General features: G+C 45.7%; 4 protein-coding genes across 10 annotated transcripts in view; 2 read left to right on the forward strand and 2 right to left on the reverse strand.

Annotated features, from left to right (window-relative positions):
* The window catches only part of vti1a (vesicle transport through interaction with t-SNAREs 1A), a 65,905-nt gene extending 53,683 nt beyond the window's left edge, over positions 1-12,222 (reverse strand). For 2 of the 4 annotated variants that reach the window (XM_052070884.1, XM_052070887.1), the window contains exons 1-3: positions 12,023-12,222; positions 10,691-10,749; positions 9,864-9,974 (exon numbers count right to left, since the gene is read on the reverse strand). In XM_052070884.1, the coding sequence (XP_051926844.1) occupies positions 9,864-9,974; positions 10,691-10,749; positions 12,023-12,116 (264 nt within the window). In that variant the 5' untranslated portion in view covers positions 12,117-12,222. The remainder of the gene's footprint in view (positions 1-9,863; positions 9,975-10,690; positions 10,750-12,022) is intronic. The other 2 variants (XM_052070885.1, XM_052070888.1) reach the window with 1 other exon arrangement.
* A 190-nt stretch (positions 12,223-12,412) lies between these two features.
* zdhhc6 (zinc finger DHHC-type palmitoyltransferase 6) lies at positions 12,413-16,496 on the forward strand. 4 transcript variants are annotated; one of them, XM_052070863.1, is made up of 12 exons: positions 12,413-12,581; positions 12,973-13,131; positions 13,203-13,473; positions 13,566-13,657; positions 13,881-14,040; positions 14,450-14,608; positions 14,821-14,874; positions 15,001-15,168; positions 15,251-15,292; positions 15,409-15,557; positions 15,709-15,755; positions 16,012-16,496. In XM_052070863.1, the coding sequence occupies exons 3-12, from the start codon at positions 13,219-13,221 to the stop codon at positions 16,110-16,112; spliced, it is 1,227 nt and encodes a 408-aa protein (XP_051926823.1). In that variant the 5' UTR covers positions 12,413-12,581; positions 12,973-13,131; positions 13,203-13,218; the 3' UTR covers positions 16,113-16,496. The 4 variants fall into 4 exon arrangements, with proteins under 4 accessions (XP_051926823.1, XP_051926822.1, XP_051926825.1 ...); XM_052070862.1 differs by having other exon boundaries at positions 12,973-13,473; XM_052070865.1 differs by having other exon boundaries at positions 12,973-13,473; positions 15,412-15,557.
* A 316-nt stretch (positions 16,497-16,812) lies between these two features.
* Positions 16,813-21,006, forward strand: coasy (CoA synthase). The gene is made up of 10 exons (XM_052070846.1): positions 16,813-17,160; positions 17,719-18,420; positions 18,496-18,710; positions 18,795-18,926; positions 19,114-19,303; positions 19,387-19,451; positions 19,514-19,598; positions 19,661-19,758; positions 19,849-19,995; positions 20,108-21,006. Exons 2-10 carry the CDS (start codon positions 17,745-17,747, stop codon positions 20,165-20,167), a joined length of 1,668 nt encoding a protein of 555 aa, XP_051926806.1. The 5' UTR covers positions 16,813-17,160; positions 17,719-17,744; the 3' UTR covers positions 20,168-21,006.
* Positions 20,949-26,136, reverse strand: LOC127604033 (myosin light chain kinase, smooth muscle-like). The gene is made up of 12 exons (XM_052070844.1): positions 25,621-26,136; positions 24,795-24,951; positions 24,418-24,729; positions 24,225-24,318; positions 23,792-23,995; positions 23,500-23,717; positions 23,309-23,432; positions 22,508-22,660; positions 22,272-22,398; positions 21,961-22,042; positions 21,686-21,826; positions 20,949-21,355 (listed from the first exon to the last, which is right to left on the reverse strand). Exons 2-12 carry the CDS (start codon positions 24,928-24,930, stop codon positions 21,150-21,152), a joined length of 1,797 nt encoding a protein of 598 aa, XP_051926804.1. The 5' UTR covers positions 24,931-24,951; positions 25,621-26,136; the 3' UTR covers positions 20,949-21,149.
* Between the last annotated feature and the right edge of the window lie 51 nt (positions 26,137-26,187).

Genomic DNA, 26,187 nt, shown 5'->3' on the forward strand with positions numbered 1-26,187 from the left:
ATATTTTTTAGAGGGAGAGAAAAAGTCCACAAATTTAGAGGACCCTACGTCTAATTTCACACATCAAGTAAGCAACAACGGCGTGAATTTGCAAAAGGCGCTCCTGATTTTGCAGGCGAATCAAGAAACCGAGACCCAAAAACAAAAACAAAAAAAACACCCACGTATTGCATTTAAGTGGAGATTCATCCTAAAGAGCCTGGGTGCAACTTCGGGGGAGCGCCGACTTGCAGCCGTAATTGAGACGAAGGAGCGTCGCGAGTGCCATTGATTCCGATGTCTTCAAAAACAACAAACGTGTTTCTAAATAGGTGTTTGTGTGTGAAGCACTTCCGCAATGCGACGGGTAACTAAAGCAAAACGGTACAAAAGGGCGGGGAAATGTCAGCGCAATGAAAGCGCCGCCGCCGCGCTCGCGGGCGCACGGGGGAAACGGCGGCGGGTTTTTCCGATTCCCCCTCTGGAAAACAACACCTGCCCGCAATGATTAGCACCTTGCCATTTCATGTCAAACATCAACGACGTGTGCCGCCGTAATACGCTGACACGTTTGATAACAAGCAGACAAAAATGTGCATTTGCAGCTGGAAACCTTCAAAATATGAATACGACTTGAAAATAACGGGAGGCAATCATCCTCGGAGGCTACGGTTTTCATTGCGGGTCGTCTTTTTCCAATTGGGTTGCAAAGGTCAAAGGTCATTTAATGCATTGATCTCACGTTTCATGTCTCAATATCACAAATGCCTGGCGTTTGACCTGGGGTGTGTAGACTTTTCATATCCCATGTAAATGGATACACAGCCAGCATCTTTAAATAAAATCAGGCTCTGTCATCTAAAAAAGAATGGTCGCTTATTCCCGAGATTAAGGGAGGAGCAGACTATTTTTTTTAAATCCTTTTCAAAGGTCTGTCTTTTGTCACATTTCTAATCTTGGGTGAACATTTTTGCATCTTATTCCCACAGGCGCACATGCGAGAACGTACAAAGGTACTTCTTGAACTTGATGCAAACGTCGTCAAAACAGTGCAGGTGTTGGTGTCCTGTCAGGAAGTGGGGGGTGGGGAGGGGGGACATTCTTTGTCACCCATCAAAACATAATTACATATGCATGCAGAACATTCACACCAGATATGCTAATCCATTTTGCATAATCCTCTATGTGTATTTTCTCATTATCATAACATGTTTCAACTTTTTTTTTGGTCTACTTCCATCATATATTTGAAAAGTCGCAATCTGCCAATAAAGTCCTACGCCCTTTATTTTCAAGAAGAAAGGAAAGTTTTTTGGGGGGGATGAAATTGTATTTTTAGAGAATCTTTTTCTTATGTGAAAAAAGTTGCGCTTTTGAGAAAAGTCTTTATTTTATGCGATTTTTTTTGTGTCACGTTTTCTGGATTTAAAAAAATATCAAACAAAACAGAATTAAGTCAGATTTTTTTTTCAAGTGAAAATTTTTTTCAAAAAATTGACAATTATATATATTTGGGAGGAAAAATAACAAGAAAACAAAAAGAAAAATATAATTTTTTCTTGGGGGGGGGTTGAATACAAGACAAAAAAGATTAAAAACCAGAGGTAGAGTGTAATGAGGGGCCCCCGAAGTTCCATGCTCTGTTTGGCCAGCAGGCATGACATGAAGTGCAATTAAGCCATTTCGTGGCAAGGTGGCATCTTCCCTCGCTTCCCGGCAGGAAGAACAAGAGGAGGGAGGACGTGGCGGAAAAGCGCCGCAAGTCAGCAAATGGAAAAAAAAAAAGAGCGGATTTTCTTAATTCCAATGTTACGCCTTCAGACAACTTTTTTTTCCTCATACACTATTGGATTCTTACATACAAATAATTATTTCTGAATTCCCCAAATTATGAAACATTTGTCTTTCCTGTTTGTTCTTGAAAATAGACACAGTTTCTTCAAAATCAGATTCAACTTTCTATTTTAAAAAAAAAAAGCAGATTTTTGTTGAGAAAATATATGCCTTTAATCTTTTTTTTTTAAATCCTTCTTTTCCAATGTGGCCCTTTTTACTTCCTTTCCGCCATCCAGAGTGGAAATCGAGCAGCGCAATACAGTGAAGCACAAGCTTGAATATTTTTTTCCCCTAGACGTAAGCAAGCACAGGAGGGTGTCGTTTGTTTTATTTCCGTCTTTGCCAACTTCCTTCGCTTCGCTCGCAAGAGGGGCTACTGTACGTGGAAAATAAGAAAAAAAAAAGAGAGAGACAGAGAGAGCGCGAGCGTCCTTTGGAAAGAAAGGCGACACACGGCAGAGAAAAGAGGAGCCGGGTGCCTCAGATAACAGCATGTGGGCCCCTCTCATTAGCTCACAGGTTGGCGCCTTTGGTGGCTTTCCACTCGACGCCTTCAATGTGTTCACTCTCCTTCCATGAAAACGCAAAAAAGTGTGTCACCCAACAACAACAACAACAAAATAAGTGCGCTAAGAGTGAGGTGAGGAGTCTTTTTTTTGGGTGGGGGGGATTGCGTTTGCTTGAAGGCATCCATTTCACTTAAAATGACCACAATCCATCAAAGATGGAGTAAACAGTGTCCCTGGGGGGTCCGAAGGGTGACAACGGGTGGTGGGGCGGGGGGGCTTTGAAGCTCGGGCCTCTGTGATAGCAGCAAGCCGTCGAGTCATTTGAGCGGCCCGAAGACGATGATGGCGTCGGCGAGGAGTGCGGACCCAACAAAAAGGGAACAAATTGATGGAGGGCTTTGATTGTAGGAGCTCTCCAAGGCTTGGTTGGGGCAGGGGAGTGGGGGGCTCTCCATTCCACCCCACATTAAAATATGGTGGTGCGCCTAATGAAAAATCAAAAGGTGGCCCGTTTTTGCTACATCCTCGCTGCGGTTGTGCGCTAGGAACATGTAAAGGCGAGAGAGGAACACGGAGGAATGGGGCGGGGAGGGGAGTACTGCCGGTGCGAAAGACGGGCAGACTGCGTCGATTCGCGGGATGGAATCGATAGAGCAGAGCCGTCAGGGGGGAAATGGTGGGGCTTGTGGGGGAATAAAGTGGGCCTCCCCAGGTTAGCACCGGAGAGAAAGGTGAGATTACAGCAAAGTGGAGGAGGGATTTTCCTGACAGGCTACCTGGCAAGCCCAGCAACCAAGCGGCCCATTAGCCTGTGGCTACCTACACAAGGCTCACCAAACACCTCCCCCTCCTTGCCCGACACCTCCACACAAACCTGCGCACACACACACAGACACACACACGCACGTTTAGTTTTTTTTGTCGAAAGAAATACCTTCACTTTTAACCCGTTGCTCCACTTTGGAATGAGGCTTACTTCTGACCTCCACTTGTGATTCATTTTTGTTTGATGTCTATTCTCAGCCTCTTACCTAAAATTGAGAACTGTCATAAAAGAAAAAAAAAGAGCTAGACACAAAAGGCGGGCGAGTTGGTCTGGGTTTTATTTTTATCGCAAAATGAGAAATATTTATTTTTCTTAAAAATGGATGACTTGCTGAAACAAACATATGCCTGTTTTTCTCAAAAGATAATATAAAAAAATGGCTGCGAATAATTGGTTTCTGACGGGGAAATGCCGCTTTTGTTTGCAAAATCTTTTTCAATCAAGAAAACTTTTTTGTCAGGAAATATACAATTTGTTCATCATGAAAATATTGTCACCTAATAACATAGTCGCCCAAGTCATATTTGAAGTATCCATCACGACTATGTAACTCAAAAACAGACATTGTTATGAAGAAAAAAATAATAATAAAAAATAACCTCCACACACAACTTTTAACTTTCAAGTATTGACATGAATAAATACACTAGACACTACAGTGGACTGGACTTTCTGGGAAATAAAGCGCTTTGGAAGGAGACTTACTTTTGACCTCCATTTGCGATTCATTTTTAGTTTGATGTCTGTTCGCGGGCTCTTATCTAAAATTGAAAACTGTCGTGAAAAAAAAAAAAGAAAGAAAAAAAAAAGCGAGACACAAAAGGCGTACGACTGGGCCTGCCGGTGTGTGCGTGCAGTGGACATGGACTCGCCGAAGACTATCTTGCCTTTTCTTGTAACGTGACCATTGTCGCTGGCCAATGGCAGACTTGATTAGCATAAGAATACGACGGGACGCGCATCGGGACTTAGCCAGATGATTATCGCTAACATATTGAGGTGTTACTTTGTTATTTCACATGGCGGGGGACACATTCACATGCTGATGAGAACACCGTCCCCTCCCCCGAACGCACACACGCTTGGACAAGCCCCCAATATGCAGAGTCCTGAACCACCCGAGCACTTTCCCGGGAGTCCTCGGGCCTTGTCATGGAATTTGCAAAACAAAAAAAGAAGACATTGTCATGGCATTATTCAAATGTCTAACTCATATTTGAGCATTTTTGGGAAATAAGAACAAAATATATATATGTACAGTATATATTTATCACGCACAGTGGTTACAATGTAATGTTTGAAAATGACTTAGGCAATTATTTTATCAGGCTAACGACGTCAATATAGAAATACTAATATGCTTGCTAAAAAAATTAGCTTTTTTTGTGATTTTTTGTTGTTGTTGAAAATGTCTGACTTGCAGCCATGTCTAACTGCTGTCATGGAATTTTTACATTTTCGGAAAATGTTCAAATATGATTTTGGTAGCTCTGCGATTAGCTACACTGTTTTTAATCAAAAATGATCAATTATTCTGGGAAAAAAAGTGCAATTTTATATCTCTTCTTGCACAAAAAAATCTAATTATTAATGTTGTGTTATGGTAATAAGTGCTCAAAAGCCTGCAGATTTTTTTTTTTTTGAAGTAACACAGCGAACTCATCTTGTACAACGTATTTGCGGTCAAGGAAGTGCCAGAATCATCTGTGGCGGGGAGGAAAAAAAACGGAGCCAATTTAACTTAAGCAAAAATATGTTATATACACACACAAACATATGTGTGTGTGTGCATGAACCCTTCTGTTGTTCTCCTTCTGTTCAAGCAAAATTCCAATGCCTTGAAAAACAGCGATAGAGAAGCCAATGATTCATAATATATTTCATGAATACTTCATGAATCCTCCATACTTAAGCCAGTCTTGGAGGGAGGGGGAAAAAAAAAAAAAGAACATTGTCACCTATTCTAGTACCCGCTTGTCAGCACATCACTGGGGAGCGGGTGTCACATGTCACTTCTGGTTTACGGCGCTGCGCGGGACGGGCTGCAGACACCGGGGGTAGGATGGTGAAGAAGAAAGTGATGCGCTAGAAGGGGAAGGGGGGGTGAGGAGGAAGGGGATGTTATCATATCATCACCCTGCGTCTTTATGTTTCCCTCCCTTATTATCTGCGCCCTCCCTCCACACTCACGGCAAGTCACTCAATCACACGAGCCCCGAGGACAGCGAGGGGACCATGGGAGGGCCTTTTCTTGTTTTTTTTTTTTGTTTTTGTTTTTTTGCACAGCCAGACGAGCGTCTGAAAGCTATACTGATCGCTGTCAGCCAACGAGTGAGTGTGCGTGACTTTGTGAGATAAGCGAGAGAGGAAGCAAAAGGAGAACGAATTGCAGGGCTAACAAACAAACAAGCGGACAAACGTGGTGGGCCATATAGACAAGTGTCAGCGAGAAGAGATCACGTGATTGAGGATGCGGAAAAGAAACGAAAAGTGGGGGGCGGGAAATTTACAAACATTAGCGTGTTAGCTTAGTTGCAAAATAATCAAATCACAAAATATACAGCTTCCATGTCAAGCTACTACAAACAACCAAAACAAGACAGAGAAAGGGGCTTTGGATGGCAAAATGAAAATTGACTTTCAAATTCGAAGTTATTATTATTAATCTGTTAAGAACGTAAAAGGTTTCCTGAATCCTGTCCCATGCAGTTCGTTAAATTTCATTAAGAGTGACGTGAATGCCAATGCAAAAAAGCGTGCTCTGCATCAACACACAGTTGTTTGTGCGACACCGTCCTCCAACCCTGCTCTGACCCTCCACTGCCAATCAAATATCAAATCCCACAAAAAGAAATGGAGTCAGTACAAGCGGGGTGGAGGAAAAAAGGGGCTTATCCCGCAAACTTGCATGTTGTTAAAGATGAGCCCCCGACGACGCGACAAATCCGCGAAAAAAGGGAAAGGACGCATGTGTACGACAACAAGATCCGTTTGTTTACATCATAAATCTCGCCTGGCTTTTCATGGCGAGCGGCGAGTGCTTAGACTTTGGTGTCACTGATGGGGCTGCCGAAAAGAGCCAATCTGCTTTGGCTCCTCGGCTGAATTAGAACAAGTGAGGAGGGGTTGCGTTGGGGGGTTTTATTTATTCATTTTTTTTAAAGCACCCGACTCGTGTCGGACTGTCATGTCCGCTGCTGTTTGACGACGACCGAGGTCAAAACGACGAGAGGCCTTCATCACGGATTACAACAATGTGAGTGTGTAATGGTGAAGAAACTATATCTCGGCTTTCAAATTAAAATGACATTCAAAACTTTCCTTTTTTTTTTTTTTTGGTCAAGCCTCCGCAACCTTGACTTGTCCCCGACCGCTAATTAAAAAATGCCCGTGAATATTCATTCATGCCTTAAACAACCCATGAGCACAAAATACTGCGCCAACATCTCAAGAACATGGCTTTGAGAGCAAGGACTAATAACACGCAGAGGCCAGCTCAAAATCGGGTATAATTGAGATGTCATTTTTAAACCCACAAAAAAAAAAAAAGGACAAAATGTTAATTTGGTGACATCTCGCAAAATGGCTGCCTTTTAATGCAAAAACCCCACAAAATTGCTGTGACATCCTGCTCTCATAGACCACATTTCGTCAGACATCAGAAAAATGAAGACCTACCTCAAATAAACGCCTCCCATTCCCATTCATGAACCAAAAAAAAAAAAGTTTACACAGCTCAGCAAAGTTGGAAATTGCAAGGACTAGTTGAGCTTTCACATTGCTACATGGCGCCCACTACGCAGATAATCGCATTTCCTCAAATGGCTGTGGCAAATGTGCCATACATACAAGTAAAATAAATACATACATAATTACATTAATATCTGTGTTTTCCCAAAGGGGAAAAATAATGATCGGTAACACAGTAAAGTAGCATGCGAGCGAAACTTTTTGCACTTTCACAATGGGCTTGTATTTCCTCAAAATGTGACGGCTGGGTGCGTCATCCAGCTTTGCAAAAATAAACGCCTTCCTCCAACCAATTTTTTTAACGAAGCAGTGACAATCGGCACAACAAATGCCATTGTCTACAGGCAGCGAAAAAAGGGGGCAAATCATGAGCTCCTTCCCAGAGCAATTACCGACGTCATGACACAAAGTGCGGCACTTTCCCTCGATCTCTTTGCGAGGAACATTCACCTGGGTCCAGTTGATCGTTAAATTATTTCGTATGCGACCATTCGGACACAAGGGGGGGCCTGGGAGGGTGTTTGGCGATATTCATTAAACACAGATTGCGTGGTTGTTGGGCCCATTTGAAAGCTGAAGTTATTTCGAAAAGGTCACGAATGAAACTGATAGAGCGGGGAAAAAAAGAATACAAGGAAAGTTGCGGAGGGTGAGGGGGGTTGGGGCTGGGGGGGCGCTGGACTAACATTCTATTCACCAGATCCGTCTGTCTGGCAAATAAAGTGCTCCGCATTTCAAGGTTGGGCTTTGGAAAGGCATTAATTACCTCCCTGGACGGCTTCTCCCCCCCCTCCAAATGAAAAGGCACAGTCACAGATCCCACTTGACCGTGACTCAAACGCTAAACAACAGAAATGAGCAAAGGGATAGGTGAGCGTAACGGCGCACAGAATGCGACTGAGGCCTCACTGAAGTGAAGTAGGGACGTAAGTGGGGGTAGGGAAGGGTCATCGACGACGGCCAATGCCGGCCATCTTATTGTCAACTCGCACAATGTGACGAAGACAACATGCGGAGCAATAATGATGGCGGATTGAAAAGAAGTGTCTGGATGAAAAAGTATCAGGCTCACAAAGGGGACTTTGGCAGCGCTGCCGAGCTGGAGGTAATCAATGAAATCGCCCAACTCATCGTGAGCGGGAACATTGCGTCCTCGCTTCTCAGGCCGACGTCACCTTGACCGTGGCCCGTCTCGGTTTCCCACTTCTGCTGCGTCCGTCAATAAGATTCCGCGCGATTTTGTGTTGAATAGCTGCCGACGAACCTTCAACTAGGTGGAGAATGCACAAATAGAAGGAGAAAAATTTGAAGCGCAGTACAGCGATATGGTCACTTAAAAGTGAGCTTCCGCAACGAGATGGCAACAGACAACTTAAAAACACTCGGCCACAATCAGTTCACGGGGTATTTTGACCAACTTTCCAAATTAACCGTGGATCCCAAGGAAGTGAGCTTTGCGAATGGATGATGTCCATTCGATTCCAGCTTGAAATTAGAGGGGCAGTGATTCTGTCACAACTCGTCAATTCATTGATGAATCAATGAAAATCAATTTAATGGTTCAGAGACATTGAAGCAGAAGGAGTGGGAAAAAGAGCATCTTTTGGCATTTGAGAGGGTCTGGGTGGAAATGGTTAGCGTTACGAGCAAACAAACTGAACCCTTAAGTCAAGGTAGCACCGTGCAGGAAGTTGTTCCACTTGAACAAATGACCAAATGATCAATTTTGGCCGAGGGTTTGGTTCCGAGTGCGGCAGTAAATGGAGGCAAAGTATCTCCCGCAAAGGACATTCGTGTTGCATTATTTTCACATCTGTTTTACAAAGACGGGAGATCAAGCAGCGCAATAAGAGGATGTCTTTTATGATCAGACATCAAAAAAAGGGACAGTCATTTGCTAAATGGAGCCCAATATTGTCCTTGTCGTGAACCTTCCACAGAAAATGGGTGGGGGGGGGGGGGAATTCTTGGAGCAATGGTGCCATCAGCTGGAAACAAAGAGGAAGCGGCAAGCAGGGATGCTTAAAACACCCAAAAATCAAAAGGGCTGCAAAAAATGCTTTTTAATTATTTTTTAACTAGCTTGTGTTGAACACAAGCTTGAAATTCATTACAATATTTTTTCTTCATTTCACTTAACTTAAACTCCATTGAAATTATTTATTGAATCCGACACAAAAACATGTTTGTGTGTTTCTGATTAAAGACAAAATCATTCCATAATATGAACAGGTTATAAAAATAATAATTCATTGTATTTTATCCAAAGTATATAATCGTCTTGATCGCCATTGTTTATTTTAATTCTGATTTTTGTTTGTCAATGACATATTCATTCTTGTCATTCATACTATCATTATTCATGTAGAATGTTTTATGGCTGACATCTCATCGCGGTAGACGTAGAAAAAAAAAGCCCGTTCTTGACACCCGATCATTTTAAAGGCAAGAGGAAAAGGGGAAAAAAAGGAAGGAAAAAAATAGGAGTGTTGTTCCCAAGCCGCGGCAGACGTGTGCGGACCCCCGCCGTCCCCGCTGGGACACGGCGACAGGCTCCTTTGAACACGCCGGGCTATGTTTACCCGATAAATTTGATGAGATTAAGCCGACGTTGGGCCTCCTCTTTGCGTGATCAAAGTGGCGGTTGAGAGGCGCCAGTTTTCTCTGCCTCCGTGAGCAAAGTGCATCCGTCGGTGGCTGCTTTTCATGACAGCCTTTACTTCAGCCATTCTCAAAATGTCCTACAACGGCTCCCTCTGGTGGCACGCCATTGAATCACTGCCTAAGGACTGTTCAGTTGTGTTTCACCGTTTTGGTGTGCGTTTGTGTGTGTGTGAAAGGGCGTTATCGAAGGGCTGGAACAGCTACAGCGGGAAAATTCACAATTGAGAGGTCTCAGGGTTACCGATTGCATTAAGAGGATTTTGGTACAACAACAAAAAAAAAGAATGACGACTACTTACAAAGTCCTTCTCCAGCTTCTCCACCTCCTGCTTGTAGCTCTTCAGGCGACTGTTGTACATGGCACGGCTCTGGACGGGGATCTCCCGCACCTCCAGGTCCATCTGCTCCAACTGCCAAAACACATTCAAAATGAATACGGTGCTTTCGCCTTGTGGTTAAAATGGATGGGTGAAATGAAATTAAATCTTTTCCTTGAGTTCCTCTTTGAGAGGCAACCTCCAATTTTTGGACATTCCTGCTTTATTTTCGTCATTCTTTAATTCCATGGAAAGTTTCCAACTTGGCGAATTTCCAGAATTTCGGTAACCCTTCTTGTACATCAAGGAAGCACAGAACACATTTGTTTTCTTGTCAGTAGGATTTCATTTACATGCGGTGTGGCATAAACATGACAGCTCTGAAAATAGTCAACTTCAGCAAATGACACAAGCGGCGTGCTGTTAATTAAGGGCGCTCCCGCGTAGATCGCAAGGCGGCGTCACTCATCTTGCCGCCATCAAAGTTGCGACAGAGGAAAACGTCGACAAAAATCTACACAAATGAGGTGCAAGTGCATTTGATGCATGGCGAAGGCGGCTCTTTTGACTAATCACAGTGACATAACGAGACAATTTGTCTGTTGTCGGGCTTGTTCGCATGACTACTCCTACTCAGTGAGAATGGCTTGAAATGTGTCACGGTGGGTGTCACTTTGAAAAAAAAAAAGGACATTAGCTGGCGAGTAATCACGCAAAATTGGGGAGCCTCCTCGACGTTTGACGGGGCGCGGTGACACTCCCGCCCAGTTCGTTATTTCCAAAGTGGAAATGAGCCATCAAAGACGTACCAACTCTCTGACTTCTTCAAGCTGTTTGTCGACATTTAGAACCAGCTGAGTCTTCTCCTCTGAAAGGGAAGAAGAAGAGAACACATATTGATCAGGAGGCGCTTTGTGACAACAGCCCCCGCAAAAAGGTGCCAATGGTGGTGGCGGGTGGGGGTGGATAAGAAGGCAAAAAAAAAAAAACCCGCAACACGAGGACACGTTTGAAGCTATATTTACACACTGCTGGTGCGTTTGCCTGACGCCTCGTAGTTATTGGCGTGCGCGGGAGAGGTCTTTGTTGCATCGACGGGGGAAGCGACGTCGTGTCAGCTCGCCTCGCGAGGCGGGAAAGCGGCGCGTCTCCTCTCACCCTGGAGCTGTTCATCTTCAACAATCGCCCCGTTGAAAACACTTTTGGACTGCTTGTGCCTTTATTTTGGCCAGCGACATCCATTTGAATGATTGCATCATATTGCTCTGCCCTAATTGAGGACATTTGTTGTGATGTTTTCCATGGCGGCAAACCGTAACAGAGCCAAAAGGCCAACGTTTCTTATTCCTTATTCCAATACCAAACAGAGGCGGACAGTAAGCAATTCCGTTCCAGATTGAATTCCCATTTCAAATTTATTTCCAATTATATTCTGGTTTGACTAGATTTCCGATCCAATTAATTTCTGATTCTATCGTTTTAATTTCCGATTTCATTTCAGATTCAATGACCAATTAGATTTCAGATCCGTATACCCGTCACCCTACACTTGATGCGGAATAGCTTGATATGATTACCAATTCAGTTTCTGTTTTAATTTCCAATTTGATTATCTTGTTATGTTCTGAACTGCAATCAATACAAACTGAGAAGATCGAATTTGTTGTCCAGCACTATTTTCTTTGACTTGAACCCCTTTGTGTTTTAATAATCAATGTATTTGTTCATTTTCATCAATTCATGTTAATTTACTTGTATCTTTTTTAAGAACTATATTAATATTAGTTATTTTGGTACTTAGGGGTAATTCTCGTCGTGTTCACGTATTGAATCTTATTTTAACTGACTTGAGTGACTTCAACGTGTAACTTTTGAAGGATATAATGTTACTAGAATAAATCTTATCAGGTGCGAACAGAAAAGTTAATCTTTTGGTCAGAAGTACGATTCATTTACGAGTCAGAGCAAATGACACAAAAAATAACAAAGAAAGCGACAGAATTAAGAGTCCAAACTACTTAAAACGTACATTTCCGTTTTGAAATGACGCCATTATGATTTGAAACACTCAAAAACGTGAGGCTCCCCCTGCAATCATTAGCTTACCTCGTCTACCGACGATGAGCATTGCACAAGCTTACCTCCACCCAGCTTGGGAATTCTGCCGATTTTGTTGGTAATTTCCGCCGTAACTGTTCCAAAGTCTTGCTCGTAGGCTTCGAAGTCTGAAGACATTGTGTCGTGTGCGTTTAAATTAAAGTTATTTCGGAGGTTTCAAGCGCCAATAGCAAAACCAGAAGTACTCGGCTACCACTTCCTCGTGTCTCACTAAAAGACGTCCGCCAAAGAACTGACTGGTACTTCTCCTGTTTTCCTTTTTTCTTTCTTTCTTTTTTGTGTGACACTACAGATTGTTAATTTGATATCAATCATTTATTATACATTATTGTCAATGAATTCATAATGTCATATGATTCTGTTGACGTGTATTGTCAAATATATAATAATTAGTTGATGCCATAGGACAGTAACTTCCAAAAATGTCCGAAACAAACTACGACATGAGAAAGCGTTCCTTTCGCGACACAAACGAAGGCAGAAGAAAAAAACAAGGAAGTGGCCGGCTCGGTCAATTAAACTGACGGCTTTTTCGTTGTCATTCAAACCCAAATATCAGCACAAAGTGTGATTTCGAAATCTGTAAGTAACATTATCGTCTGGCGTTTGTGTTGACTCTGTCGTAAATTCATTTTTGCCGCCTGTCTTGAGCTGCCCGCTCATGCTAGCCGACTAGCAAGTGTCGATTGTCATTCGTGACGTTCAACACGGGGTGAAATGGACACACGCTTACACAAAAATCGTTACTTCTTCGTGCAAAGTGCTTGGTTGGTTTGTTTTTCTTTGGCTTGTGTGGCCCGTTGAACCGGTAACTTAGTTTAATTTCAAACGCATCCTCTCTGCTTACAAGAGGCTTCTTGAAAGCAATTTTCAACTTGGATATGTCATTATAGACACAGACCAAAGACTCGATGTAACATTGTGGGGGTTTTTTTGTCTCTAGATGTCATTCGTACTGTTTCTTCGTTCCAAGATGGGGAGCTGGAGTGTGTCCCAAGCATAGCATCCTCCCAAGAGAACCAGTAGAGGATGTTGCTCACTCTCAGGACGAACAAGAAAGGCACAGAGGATGTCCTACTAAGACCAGATCATTCCCTTTACTGGGTCACCGGAGGCAGAAGCGTCAAAATATGTGCGCCGTCCTCACCGCTCACTTCGCAAGATAACACAAAATAACCAATTGGACCGTTGTATTTCAAATAGTCCCTGTTGCATCATCATGATTTTGGTGGCGTGGGACAACTTCCACGAGGTGCGCCGGTTGTGCCACTGGGGGCCGGTCATCGCCCTGTCAGTCATTGCCGTGTGCTCCACCGTGGCAGTGCTGGATTCCATCATCTGGTACTGGCCCCCGGACACGGCCGGCGGCAGCATCAATTTAATCATGCTCCTCAATTGGACCGTCCTCATCCTCTACAACTATTTCAATGCAATGTTCGTCGGGCCGGGGTACATCCCTCTCGAGTGGAAGCCAGTGAGTAAGCGCTCTCAGTGGGGATCATAATGTGAGATTAGCAATCCTGCATTTATTTGTGTACCCGTCTGCTCCATAAACCTCCCAAATAGGAGAACCAAGACAACACGCAGTACTTGCAGTTTTGCAAAGTTTGCCAAGGGTTCAAGGCCCCGAGGTCGCACCACTGCCGCAAGTGTAACAGGTACAAGTCACACAACATGCTGCTTGTGTGATATTTAAAATAATTTGCAGAGGAAATAATGCAATTTATTCCTAATGCATATTCATTTTTGTCATCATTCTGTTACCCTGAAATGTGATAACTCAGACAGATGACAATGTACAGGCGCTACAAAGTTTTTGTTCACTCAGATTTTCTGCAAAAGCAAATTTCAGGACATATTAAGTGTGTTAAATCGCCACAGGTGTGTGATGAAGATGGACCACCACTGCCCATGGATCAACAACTGCTGCGGCCACCGGAATCACGCTTACTTCACCAGCTTCCTGCTGCTGGCCCCGCTCGGCTGCGCCCACGCCGCCGTCATCTTCATCATGACCATGTACACGCAGCTCTACGAGAGGGTGAGCGAGCGCACCGCCTTAAAAATGTTAATAATTCCCTATATTGAGAGTTCAATCTGTAAATATATGACAAAAATATGATATTTATTTATTTTTCTATCTGTTTGTTAATAAATTTATTTTACTCAGTGATGGAGTAACTCCCCACTAATGGTGGATTGGCACCGAGTAATTGACACTGCCTAAAAAGGTTTACAATTGCATATAAATGTCAGGAGAGGGCGCCAAAGCACTCATTTTCTATTAGACAGGGCTTTGGCACCATCTTGTGGCCTATTCAGGCATTGCACCATCACTATAAATACAGTGAATTGGAGAGTTTTTCACAAAATAGCGTAAGATAGGTTCGAATTATTTTTACACCTATTCAGCAGTCCAGAAAGATCAATCACGGTGGGTTTCTGTTCAGATCTCCTTCGGCTGGAGCACAGTGAGGATCGACATGAGCGCCGTTCGTCAGAGCCAGCCCCTCATGCCGTTCAGCGTCGCTGCCTTCGCCGGCACACTCTTCGCTTTGGGCCTGGCGCTGGGTACCACCATCGCCGTCGGCATGCTCTTCGTCATACAGGTACGTTGGGATCGGGGGGGCGTGAGCGGCCATATTGTGTTTGCTCGGGTTGAGCGCAGCTCAAGTCAGACTGTTCAATGAATTGTTTTAATTGTTTCCAACCGTTTTGTGGCATTTTTGTTTTGTTGGTGTGCCATGAGATTTTCCTTTCCTCATGTAAAATGCCTGCCTTAGCTAAGTGGTAAGTAAATATGTCATTTATTTATTTTCAGATGAAAGTCATCCTTCGAAACAAAACCTCAATCGAGTCCTGGATCGAGGAAAAGGTCAGAACGGTTTTCTTATTATTTTTCCTTCTCAGCATCACAGAACAGATTCTGTTCGATTCAAGAGCTTTCCTTCTTGTGGGAGTCGGACCACTAAAAGACCGGGGTTCTCTCCCGGCCAAGCAGGCCAAAGACAGAATACAGCACTACCAAACTGGGGAGGAGTTCATCTTTCCGTACGACCTCGGCAGCCGCTGGCTCAACTTGAAGGAAGTCTTCACGTGGTCAGGGGTGCCCAAAGGAGACGGCATCCTGTGGCCCGTCCACCCCAAGTGTCACCAGCACACCTTAACGGTTAGCTCGTGTTCCTTTTCCCTCCCACCGCGTCCATGTCATGATGGAGTCGGTTTTAATTGTCCTTGCCCCGTTGCCACAGATCGAGCAACTCAAACAGAAGGCCGACAAACGGGTGAGAAGTGTAAGTACCTGCCGACGATGGGCGGCCAGGCCAGGATCCCTCAAGCGTCTACATTTTTAGCGGCCTGAAGCACCAACCTGGTCGAATAACCAACATTTGTGGTGTGGCTCGCCCAGCAGGTCCAGTACCAGGCGGTAGAGGACTACAATGGCGCTTGCTGCCCCATGACCAAGGGCGTCAAGACCTTTTTCCTGACCCCCTGCACCGAGGAGCCCAGGATACCTCTACAACAGGGGGATACCATCCTGGCCACCCGTGGCACCAAGTGAGTTTCACTTGCTCTTGGCTTTAAGGAGACATCTATTCTCTACATCCTCGGTCGTACATTATAATTGACATGCGTTTATGTGTGAATTTTTCTGCTCTGTCAATTGAATTTCCCTCAAATCAATAAAGCATCTCTTTCTCTTCTTTAGATGGTGGATGTATGGAGACAAAGTCTTAAATGAGGAGCAAACAAGAGGTAAGAACAACAACAACCAAATAAGTCATGTGATAGCAGCTCATAGCTGCATAGCCACTGTCGTTGTGGATGTAACAAGGGTTCATGATTGTGCACATGCTACATGCAAAGTGTTGACGCTGTTATGTTTTGAGTCCTTTGCTGCCATCTTCTGGAATCCATGCGCATTTACAAACCTCCTTGTGGCAGTCTTTAATTTGTGGGTTTTCGTGATCACTGTATTTGAACCGATACTGAAACTATTTTACATTTCCAGCGGGAGAGCGCATCCGCGGATGGTTTCCCCGGCGATGCGTGGAGAAGTGCCATTACGACACCGCCGCCGTCAACAGCGCCGCCGATAAGAAAGCCAACTAATACGGTTGTCCACTCCCGTATGACACGGTCACTCCGGGTGCTACAGATCTCGCTGCGTACATATTCTGGTCAACACACATTTTGATACTGACTTGAATTTGTCAAAACAAAACAAAAAAACCTTACTGAGCATCATTCATGTAAGTTGAAGAAGAGTTTGAATTTCAACAAAGCTTTAATGTGACTTGAATTTTGTTCTTTTTTTACCCGTGCCAATGTTGTGCATATTATGCTAATTATGCAACGCCTCTGCTGCCCCAGCCGACCACCTCCCAGGGTCATGCAACTCTTTCTACTACTGTAGCCCAATAAGTTGTGCTTGATTTGTTTTCCATTCTGTTTTGTAAAAACAAGCTGTTTGCCTCAAAACGATTTCGAAACATTCTCAGAGACTCTTTGTATTTGTCAATAATTATGTCGTATCCCTCAACGTGCAACCAATATTGGTCACTGGTTTTCCTTCCTGCCATTTTGTCTTGCGCTTTGTCCTCGTTAAGATGAGGCTGGATCTGATCCCAGCTGACGTGTGAGAAGCAGGCTACACGCAGGACTGGTCACAAGCCACGAGTAGGGCACATTAAGACAAACAACCATTCACATTCAAGTGGATGTAAAAAGTCAACTGTTTAAATGGCAGAATTCTTTGTACGAAATAAATCACTTTTTTAAAAATCCCTCTACAGTACAAAAAAATGCAAGGACACATTTTGGGTGAAATAGATTGCACAGACGCTAATTATTCATTTTAACATATTGAATGAATGAAACAAATTGGTCTGCCTCAAAACAGGCAATTTTTCCCATCCTATTTGTACTATTCCTTGTCTAAAAATTCCTTCATTTCCATAACGAAAAAAAACTTCATATCCCAAGCATCACTTCGGTTTTTCACCAACCAATCAAGTAATCCTTGAGTGTCACGTGACAGTCCTCATACGCTCTCTTCCGGTACTGCTCTGTCCAAGGGGCTGTTTAGCCGTTTGGGCTAGGTTTGTAAACAATCCCTTTTCTTAAAAGTGTGGACCAAAAAAAAACCGGAATTAAGCAGGTATGTTAACAGGCAGACTACTTAAATATCACCCTTTTGTGTATTTTCCGTGAGTGTGTGTCAAGCTGACGAGATTTCTTTGTTCGTTGCAGTGAATAACTGCTAGTTTTACGAACGCAATGCGAACGTAGAGCTTCCTAGCGATGATTTGTGGATATTAAAAATAGATACGCAATTTTTGGTTGGAGTGTTTCTGTATGTCTAGCAAACTAGCTATGGCTGCCTTTAATATTCTGCTAAAAAAGATTCATAGCCATGAGCCAATGGAATAATAAGCAGGCACAAACTGCATTCCCAAAGGCAAACACAATGTCTAATGAGTAACCACATTGATGACTGTGGTGTTCTTGTGACTCAGTAATGACTTCCTCCCTCCTAAATACACATTTTAATAAATCAAATACGATCATTTTAAACCCATGCAGATATTTTTTGTATTTCACACGCTAAAAACAAATATAATTTTGCTAATTAAAAGCAGACACATTTGAAGATACGGGTATGCGATTTTTTTTTTTGTTTTGCTTAATGTTCATATCTCGCCTTACCTCCAATCAGGTTTTTTTGTGTCCGTTGCCGTGGCAATGGCATCCGGGACCATGTCGATGTTCAGCACAGGCATCCTGGTACTGACATCGCCCATCCACACCCTGCGCATCGCCCCCGTGCTTCGCTTGGCTGCGCAGCTGGTGGAGCGCACCCTCTACGTCCACCTGCACCCGGGTCTCAACCTGTGCGGCGGCGGCCAAGCGCGGCCCGTCTTCATCCCGCCGGCCGTCGACCTATGCTCGCTCATCACGCGCCTGTACAGCAATGCGGCCGACGTGTGCTCACACCTCGACGTCCGCGTCCTGCTCACTCACATCCACCCCCCGTCCAACATGGGCGGCCCCTTCCCCACGCCGCAGTCCCTGTCCCACTCCCCCGAGGTGCTCCTGACAGACTTCCCTCTGCAGGACCCGGCGCAGTCGCACCAGGTGACGCAGTGCCTGCAGGGCTACGCCGGACACTGCTACACGTGCCAGCCAGGCCTGCCGTCGGTGTTGCTACGCCCGCAGCTGCCCACGCCGCACGAAGAGTCGGAGTCCGGGGTAAAGGAGCCCCAAGGGGATGGTAAACCATTGGAGACGTATCCTGACGTGGTGGTGGGTGGCACCTTCGACCGCCTTCACGGGGCCCACAAGACCCTGCTAAACGTGTCGTGCTTGCTCGCCACAAGACGCTTCCTCATCGGAGTGTGCGACCAGGGAATGCTGAAAAGTAGGACTGCACCTGACCATTATTTAAATCATTGATGAAACAGTTGAAAAAACAAATTCATGTTTCCGCCCACAGAAAAGGTCCTGAAGGAGCTAATCCAGCCATACCACCTGCGCGTAGAAAAGCTCCACGAGTTCTTGCGGGACGTCAGGCCCTCGCTACAGGTGGAGATTGTGCCCCTGGATGACCCGCTCGGGGTGTCGGTGGTCGACCCGCTGTTGCGTTGCATCGTGGTCAGCGAGGAGACACGCAAGGGGGGCGAGGCCGTCAACAGGACTCGCATTAAGAATGTAAAGTAGCCCCAGGTTTATATAGAAGAGTGACTGTGTTGTTTTTAACAGTTTTTTTTTTTTTTTGCTTTCTGTGTCATTCAGGGCCTTCCCGCTTTGGTTCTTCACGAGATCCAACTGCTCAAGGATGCGCATCACTCCGAAACGGAGGAGGAGAAGATAAGCTCATCCAGCCTGCGCTCCCGCTTGCTGGGAACGCTCCTCATCCCACCCAAAGTAGATTCACTAATTAAAATTTTTTGTTGTTGTTGTTGGGGTTTTTTTCCCCAAGAAATTTAAAAAGCTTTTGTCAGTGTTTTCGGTTCAAGTCAGCTGTAGCTTATTGTTCACAACCCTTAGGAAAAGGTACGTAAAAATCATTCCACTCAGCTGTATCTCGGCTCCTCCTGTTTGCCCGGGTTAGGACGCGCCCCATCTGCCCCTCCAGCCATACGTGATCGGCCTGACGGGCGGGAGCGGCAGCGGGAAGAGCGCCGTGGCCAAGCGTCTGGAGGACCTGGGAGCCGTCCGCATCGACTGTGACAAGCTGGGCCACCAAGTCTACGAGCCGGACACCGCCGCCTACCACCACGTCGTGGAGGAATTCGGATCGGGTATGGCCTTACTTGGCCTCACGCCCATCACTGGAAAATAGTCATCCCTCACTTTAATTGTATTTTTTTTTAATCATCCTTAGATATCCTAAATGAAGATAAAAGCATCAACAGACGCGCCTTGGGGAAGAAGGTGTTTGGAAAACCGGTAATAAAACATATTGAGTCACATGTTGAGGTCCCGGCTGATTTGTCCTTTTCCTTTTTCAGGAAAGATTGAAAGCACTAACGGACATCGTGTGGCCTGAAATTGCGCTTCTGGTCAAGAACATTATCAGCCAAGCCAGGGAACAAGGTAGAAGTTTAATTTGTGACACTGTCAGAGCATACGAACTTGATTAGTCTCCCCCCGGTCAGGTAAAGATGTATGCGTGCTTGATGCGGCGGTTCTGCTGGAGGCAGGCTGGACAGACATGGTCCATGAGGTGTGGGTGACCATCATCCCCGAGGAGGAGGTGCGCTACATGTCATGCAACCGGTTGCTGTTACTCGGCCATCACTATGGTCTACCAAAAATCTTTTTTGCGGGCGTGGATGTTCTCTAGGCGGTGTCTCGGATAATAGATCGAGACGGCGTGTCACCGGAGGACGCCCAGCGCCGCCTCCAAAGCCAAGGTTCCAACGCACAGCGGCTGGAGCACGCCAACGTGGTGCTCAGCACGCTGTGGGAGCCCGAAGTCACTCGCAAACAGGTGGACTATTCCTCGTCCGCAAAGTATTCATTCAAAAACAAAGCTTTCCGTTTGCGCATCTCGTCAGGCTGTGACGTGAAATTGTGTTTTGTCCACTTTCTATTCCAAAAAGGTATTAAAAGCCTGGAATCTACTTCAGAAGAGGATGCAGCAGAGACAGGCAGCACTATAGGAAAATAGAGACGGTCTAGCCGGAGGAGAAGAAATGGTACGACCATGAAAGTCGGTGTCCCTCTGCAGTTGCCTTTTGACACGAAGATCAACTCAAATGTGTGCCTTTCACACTCAACCCAGCAAAGGCGGTCGGTCCCCTTTGCTGGACAGTGACAATTGCTTTCGACACAAAGGGCGGGAGAAAACATTGTGCCCCCTGATTTTTGTAGGCTGAATGAATCTCGTTTTTTTTCTGATAATGGCCCACAAAGCGGGAAAATTGCCACCGCATCTTGCATCCCGTGTCAGTGACGCGGGGTCAAGGGGCGATTTACATCGCTCTGAATTTTTATTCTTTTTTTACTACCATAGCTTTATCATGCGTGAAATGAGTGTACGGGGGGCGAAGATTTTACATATATATATATATTTTTTTTTTTTTTCTTTCAAAGACTGTGTGCAGTCAAATATTGGGAAACCGGAAGTGGGGCAACTACAGCTGTCTTTCAACCCAACCCATATTTATGCACATCTTATTCAAGCCATTTAAGAACTTTGTTCTTTATGACTCGCACCGGTCAATTCTTTTGAGTTCACAAGGGACAGAACGTTTTACTATTAAGTCATGCTTTTTTTTTTTTGGTGCCATGGAGAATGTCCCCAAATAATAATCAATGGTCTTTATTTGCTGAAGTCGAAATTTAGCAGTCGCTGCAGTGTGCAGCATTTTGCTACCATCAACAACAACAAAAAAAGTTACTGTAGTGACTGAAGCGCCAGTGTAACTTCAACTCACATGATTGTTTTAATGGAGCTTTTATTTACGAATGCTATTAAAAGATTCACATTGAACATGGACTATGCAAAAAACAAAAACAATTTTCTCGACTCGTGTTGAATAATGCAAACGTCTGACCTTGTAACAGCATGCTTTCTTTCAAAAGGAGGAATACTTGAGTAAGTGCGTCTGCCGGCAATGCGACATTGCCGTGTATTTCCCTTTACGTATCTACTGTGAGTCGGGCGGAACATGAGGCCGCCCCGAGCTGGTTGCTGGCCCGGCACACGTAGACGCCCGCGTCCGATGCCTCCACGCCGGACATGACCAGCGAGCAGTGGCCGTCTTCGCTGTGTTGCATCTTCACTCTGGACGACTCGGACAGCGGCTTGTCATCCTGGAGCCATTGCACCTCCGGATGAGGGTACCCTAGAGGTAAAAGACACAAAGAAACACTCAAACGTACAGTAAATATAGGCATTGTGTGTCGTCTAAAGTTTTATTGGCATTTCGCCATAAGAACAGTGTCACGATGAGTGACATTGCGATATCATGATCTCCAATTGCATTGAGAGTTTTTGCACTGACTTCGTGACTGTGGCAACTTGTGTCATGTTCAGCTCATAACTGACATGATGCGATTTAATTAAAAATGCTCACTCCAATCAAAATATTCCTGCTGAAGTGTTTTTTTTTTGTGTGCGTGTGTGGCTGTTGTTTTGCCTCCCGGGTTAATGAAGCGCCGGCGGTCGTTCTAACCGTCCAGTCGGCACGCCAGACAAGCGGTGGCTCCCACAGGGAGGCTGGCGTCCCTCAGGGGCTCCTGGAAGCGAGGCTCGCCGTGCAGCTGCTTATCCAGTGAGCGGATGGCTTCCTCTGCCTCTTGGCTCCAGCTCGGCTCTGGATCAAAAAGAAAAGCGGGCTTTCGGGATTTTTTTTCCCATTCCATTTTGAAATAAGACCAACGTTCCAAAATGAGAGTGTGAAAAGAAAAAAAAACACCACACTGCATAGCTTTGTTTAACTAATCTTACCGTCTGAGGAGCTGCCAGGAGAGTCTGGCTTGTTGGAAAGGTTGGCCATGCGCTGCAGGGCCAGAACAGCCTTGCCAGTCTTCTGCAAGTTTGAGAAGAGAGCTCGACTACACAGCACTGCGCTCAAACACACTTGGGATAAAAGGGGATCCACTCCTCAAACACCCCAACAACCATTTTTTCCCCAATTTTATGGCATGCAAGTCTTCTCCACCAGATGGCAATGTTGTCCAAAAAAAGCTAGTCGTACATGATTATAATCGTTGCTCATGTGGTGATGTATGCTGTGTTTTTTGTTTCGCCCTCGTTACCTTCCACTTGCACTTGGCCAGGAAGCGTCTCATCTTCTCCTTCCTGAGGGACTTGGTGGGACGGTTGAGAGCGGTGAAGGAGGCCATCCATGGGTGGACCAGGGCTTCGATGCATGACATCCTACTTCTGGGGAGGTGAAGCAAAAACACCTCACAGGTAAAAAAAACTCAAATCTGCGTGGGTTGGAGGGCTGTATCAAGAGTTGATGCCCTGCGTCCTCAAGCTTCCTACCAACCTTCGGTCTTTCTTCAAAAGGCCGCTGATGAAGTCTTTGGCTTGGTCTGAAATGTCCTCGAAGCTCTCCGGGTCAAAATTGTAGTGAGCTGCGGTGACGAGTGCGAAGGTCTCGGCCTCGCTCCCTCCCTGGAAGGGCGACTCTCCGCTTAGCCTGTGGGTTAGGGAAGGAGTTGATGCCAGCGATCAATTTTTAAAATCTTATCACTCTGGCACCTTCTTGTGGCCAAGGAACTATGTTTTAGTGACAGGAGGCGCTTCATTAAATCTGGCTACAGTCTTGTTCAAGAGGAAAAGTACCAACCGGTGTTTTTACAGATATGAGCGGCGACACGTGTCCTCACACTTCCAAGAACAAATCATATACAAGCTATTCATTTTTATGGGTAATGTAAGATGCGTCTTAAAATGATTTACAAGTGTTTGGAGATCATAAATCAGGGTGTCTTTACGGTTTAAACTATTAATATAGGCTGTTGAAACAAAGGCTTTGCATGGGGTGGGGGTCAGATGTTGCAAGAACTTTAAGAAGGGGGCAACTATGAAGGTGAAGATCCAAATTTGGCCTCTTGAGCTTTGGCGGAGGTCTGCGGCCCGACTAACTCATGTCCTTGGTGTACTACAGGGGTTAGCGGATTGTATTCTGCCATTTAAGCCAAGATGGCAATGCGTTGCCTTTGCCACAGTGTTATTTATAGAAGAAAAACTGGGGGATGAGAATTGAATTCCCTCTAGAATTTCAAACAGTATTGCCAGCAGGGTCGTTCTTTAAAAAAAAAAAAAAAGTGATTTATTTATTTACAATATGAAGCAGATGACTCCGATGCTCCACATGTCCGTCTCCACTCCCACGGCCTCGTAGTTGATCACCTCAGGGGCCACAAACTCTGGCGTTCCGTGCATCACCAGCAGGGGCTTCCCCTCTTCTAAAAACGCACATCAACAGGTCTTGTAAAGAGCCCAAGTCCTGGCGGTCCTCAGCAGTTTCCTCACCCAGTTTACTAGCCAGGCCGAAGTCTATGATCTTGATGCACGTTCCGGTGTGGTCGGTGCAGACGATGTTCTCGGGCTTGAGGTCCAAGTGGACAATGTCCTGCTTGTGCACGTACATCATGCCTTCCAAGATCTGCCGCATGTAGCCGGCGCTGGTGGGCTCCGTGTGCTCAAAGTTGTCGTCCACGATGCGCTCAAAAAGCTCCCCGCCCGCGATGCTACGACGGACGGAGGAAAAGACCCAAGTTGAGGTCCCGCTCGATGTCCGCTGTGGCGCCTCTCAGTTACTTACTACTCCATGACCATCACCGTCTCGGTTGGGGCCTCGTAGGCCGCCAGACACTGGACCAGTTTGGGGTGGTGGAGGCAGTTCATCAGCTCGATCTCCTGCCGGGCGGCCGAGCGTTCCTTGGAGCTCCTGACCCGATAGAACTTGCCCGCATACACCTCGCCCGACTCTTTGTGGGACAGACGGAACACCTCCCCAAACTTCCCCCTGCACAGGAGAATAGTCAACAGCATTTGAACCCAATCGTAGATTCTTCTCTCGCAGTACATCCATGAGCACCTTATTCTGATACATTCAGTGCTGTATCGCGATATCATAAGATCATCACCAATTGTGAATGATTTTCTTGTATCCATTGCGGTCTAAAATGTGTGTCATGGATTCTTTCAGATTCCACACCACGTTTCAGAGGCTTCGATGGTGCAGGCAAACGTACATTCCCAGCTTCTCGTGGACGTTGTAGTGGTCCTGAAGCAGCCGTTTGGTATCAATCACCACTTTCACAAAAGGTCGCATGTCCTTCTTTTCTTCTAAAACAAACAAATGAAGTGGTGCTTCAGCAAGTGGTCAATTTGGAACAGGTCAGGGGGTAGGGGTTTGGGGGGTGTCAAACGTCCAAAGTAACTAACTGGTTGTGGTCATCGTGACGGTGTCCGACTCCTGACTTGGCTCGCCGACGCCCTCTGCATTGTAGGCCCGTACTCGGAAGCGATACTTCCCGTAGGGCTCCAGGCCCGCGCTGACCTGGGTTGAGGTGTTCTTACACCGTTCGGCTATTTCCGTCCATTCTCCAGATGCGTCGGCACCCTGCCGCCGGACCTCCACAATGTAACCCAACACGGCCGTGCCGCCATCGAAACTGGGACCCGTCCAGGAGAGGACGAGGGACTCGGCCGACAGCTGGGAGATCACCGGGTGAGACGCGGGCGGGTCGGGGCGATCTTTTGCAAAGGTTCGGGAATAAGTACTTGGGTATCAGAAGGTTATTTCAAAGCCGCACACTCACGTATGACGCTGAGGGAGACCGTGTGTTCAGAGGAGCCGCTTCGGTTCCGAGCGATGAGCGTGTAAGAACCAGTGTCGTCCGGGTGGGCTTCGGAAATCACCAGGCTGCTGTGCGCATCGTCGCTGCTGACGGACATCCTGGGGTCCGACAGAACCGCCTGTAGAAAAGAAAAACATTCTGTACTGTAGTTAGCAGCATTAGTGCTGCATCAATTATTATTTTATTTTTTTTACTTCCAGTGCATCTACTTGCACCGTATTGCGATATTGTAACATGACGGTCTGTTGAGGGTGCTTTTATCGCAATCTGTCCATTGTCATATCACGATACAGCTCAAGTATCAAAAATGCTTTCCTTCCAATATTTGGGTCTCCAGTGCCCCACTATATGGTGTAAAAACTGCTCAACCGATCAATAGTTTGCTGCCAATTTATCGATTAGCTTTAATCACGACATCACAATGCGTCAAAGATGTTTTCATTCCTTTGAATCCAACCGTAGTCTAGTATTTTGTGATATCATCTGTGTATTGATTAACACTGTATCACACTACTGTATCATCACTGCGCTGATATTTTTGTCTTGCGTTGTATCAATTTATGCCAGATTGGCACATCTCAGGATCATGCGTGTCCTCCGACACGCGCATTAGCATGATTTGTGATGTCGCCACATCATTACGTGTCGTGGCCAGTTATCTTCCAGTCACTCTGTGGGTGTTGTAGAGCGATATCGCTGTATCATGATGTATGACACCTCCGCACCCCCCCCCCCCAATATATCCATCCCACTCAAAAGATCATGCCAAGCGAAACGATCCTGAGACCTTTCCTCTGTTGAAAATCCAGCAGCAGGCCACGGGGACACAGGCGGAGCGGAAATCGCAGCGTAAGCGGGCCTGCTCGCCCGCCCGAACCGCCACGTGCTCCGGCGGGTCGAGAAAGTTGACAGGCGAGCCTTGAAAAGACAGAAACAAAAGCACCAACTCAAATCAAAGGTAATTATGCGCCGTGTTCCTGTCAGGCCTTTTGTTTGGGGCTCCAACTGCTCGCGACCTGTGCAAACTGAAGAAAAGGGCGAGGTTACAAGGGCGTGGCGCGATTGGCAGACTGAAATAAGATGAGACCAATCGTGAGTGAGCAGGCATTGATTTGCTTTTGGCGCCAGCTGGCACTAACCAGCCGTTGTCGCTGGCAGGTGAGCTCAAGACTTGAATGATTGAGGTGTCACATGATCACAAAACCCAATGTGGCTTTCCTCCAACGCTTCCTCTGGTGAACGTACCCGCTTGCGTGTTGTCTGCCGCCGGCTCCATCGCGTCTGAACGGCAACTTGTGTTTTTCTCTGTTTGAGTGCACACACAATGTCAGGGCGGGCCTTTACTCAAAAGAAA

This window comes from Hippocampus zosterae, chromosome 7 (genome assembly GCF_025434085.1).
Source record: "Hippocampus zosterae strain Florida chromosome 7, ASM2543408v3, whole genome shotgun sequence".
Classification (NCBI taxonomy): domain Eukaryota; kingdom Metazoa; phylum Chordata; class Actinopteri; order Syngnathiformes; family Syngnathidae; genus Hippocampus; species Hippocampus zosterae.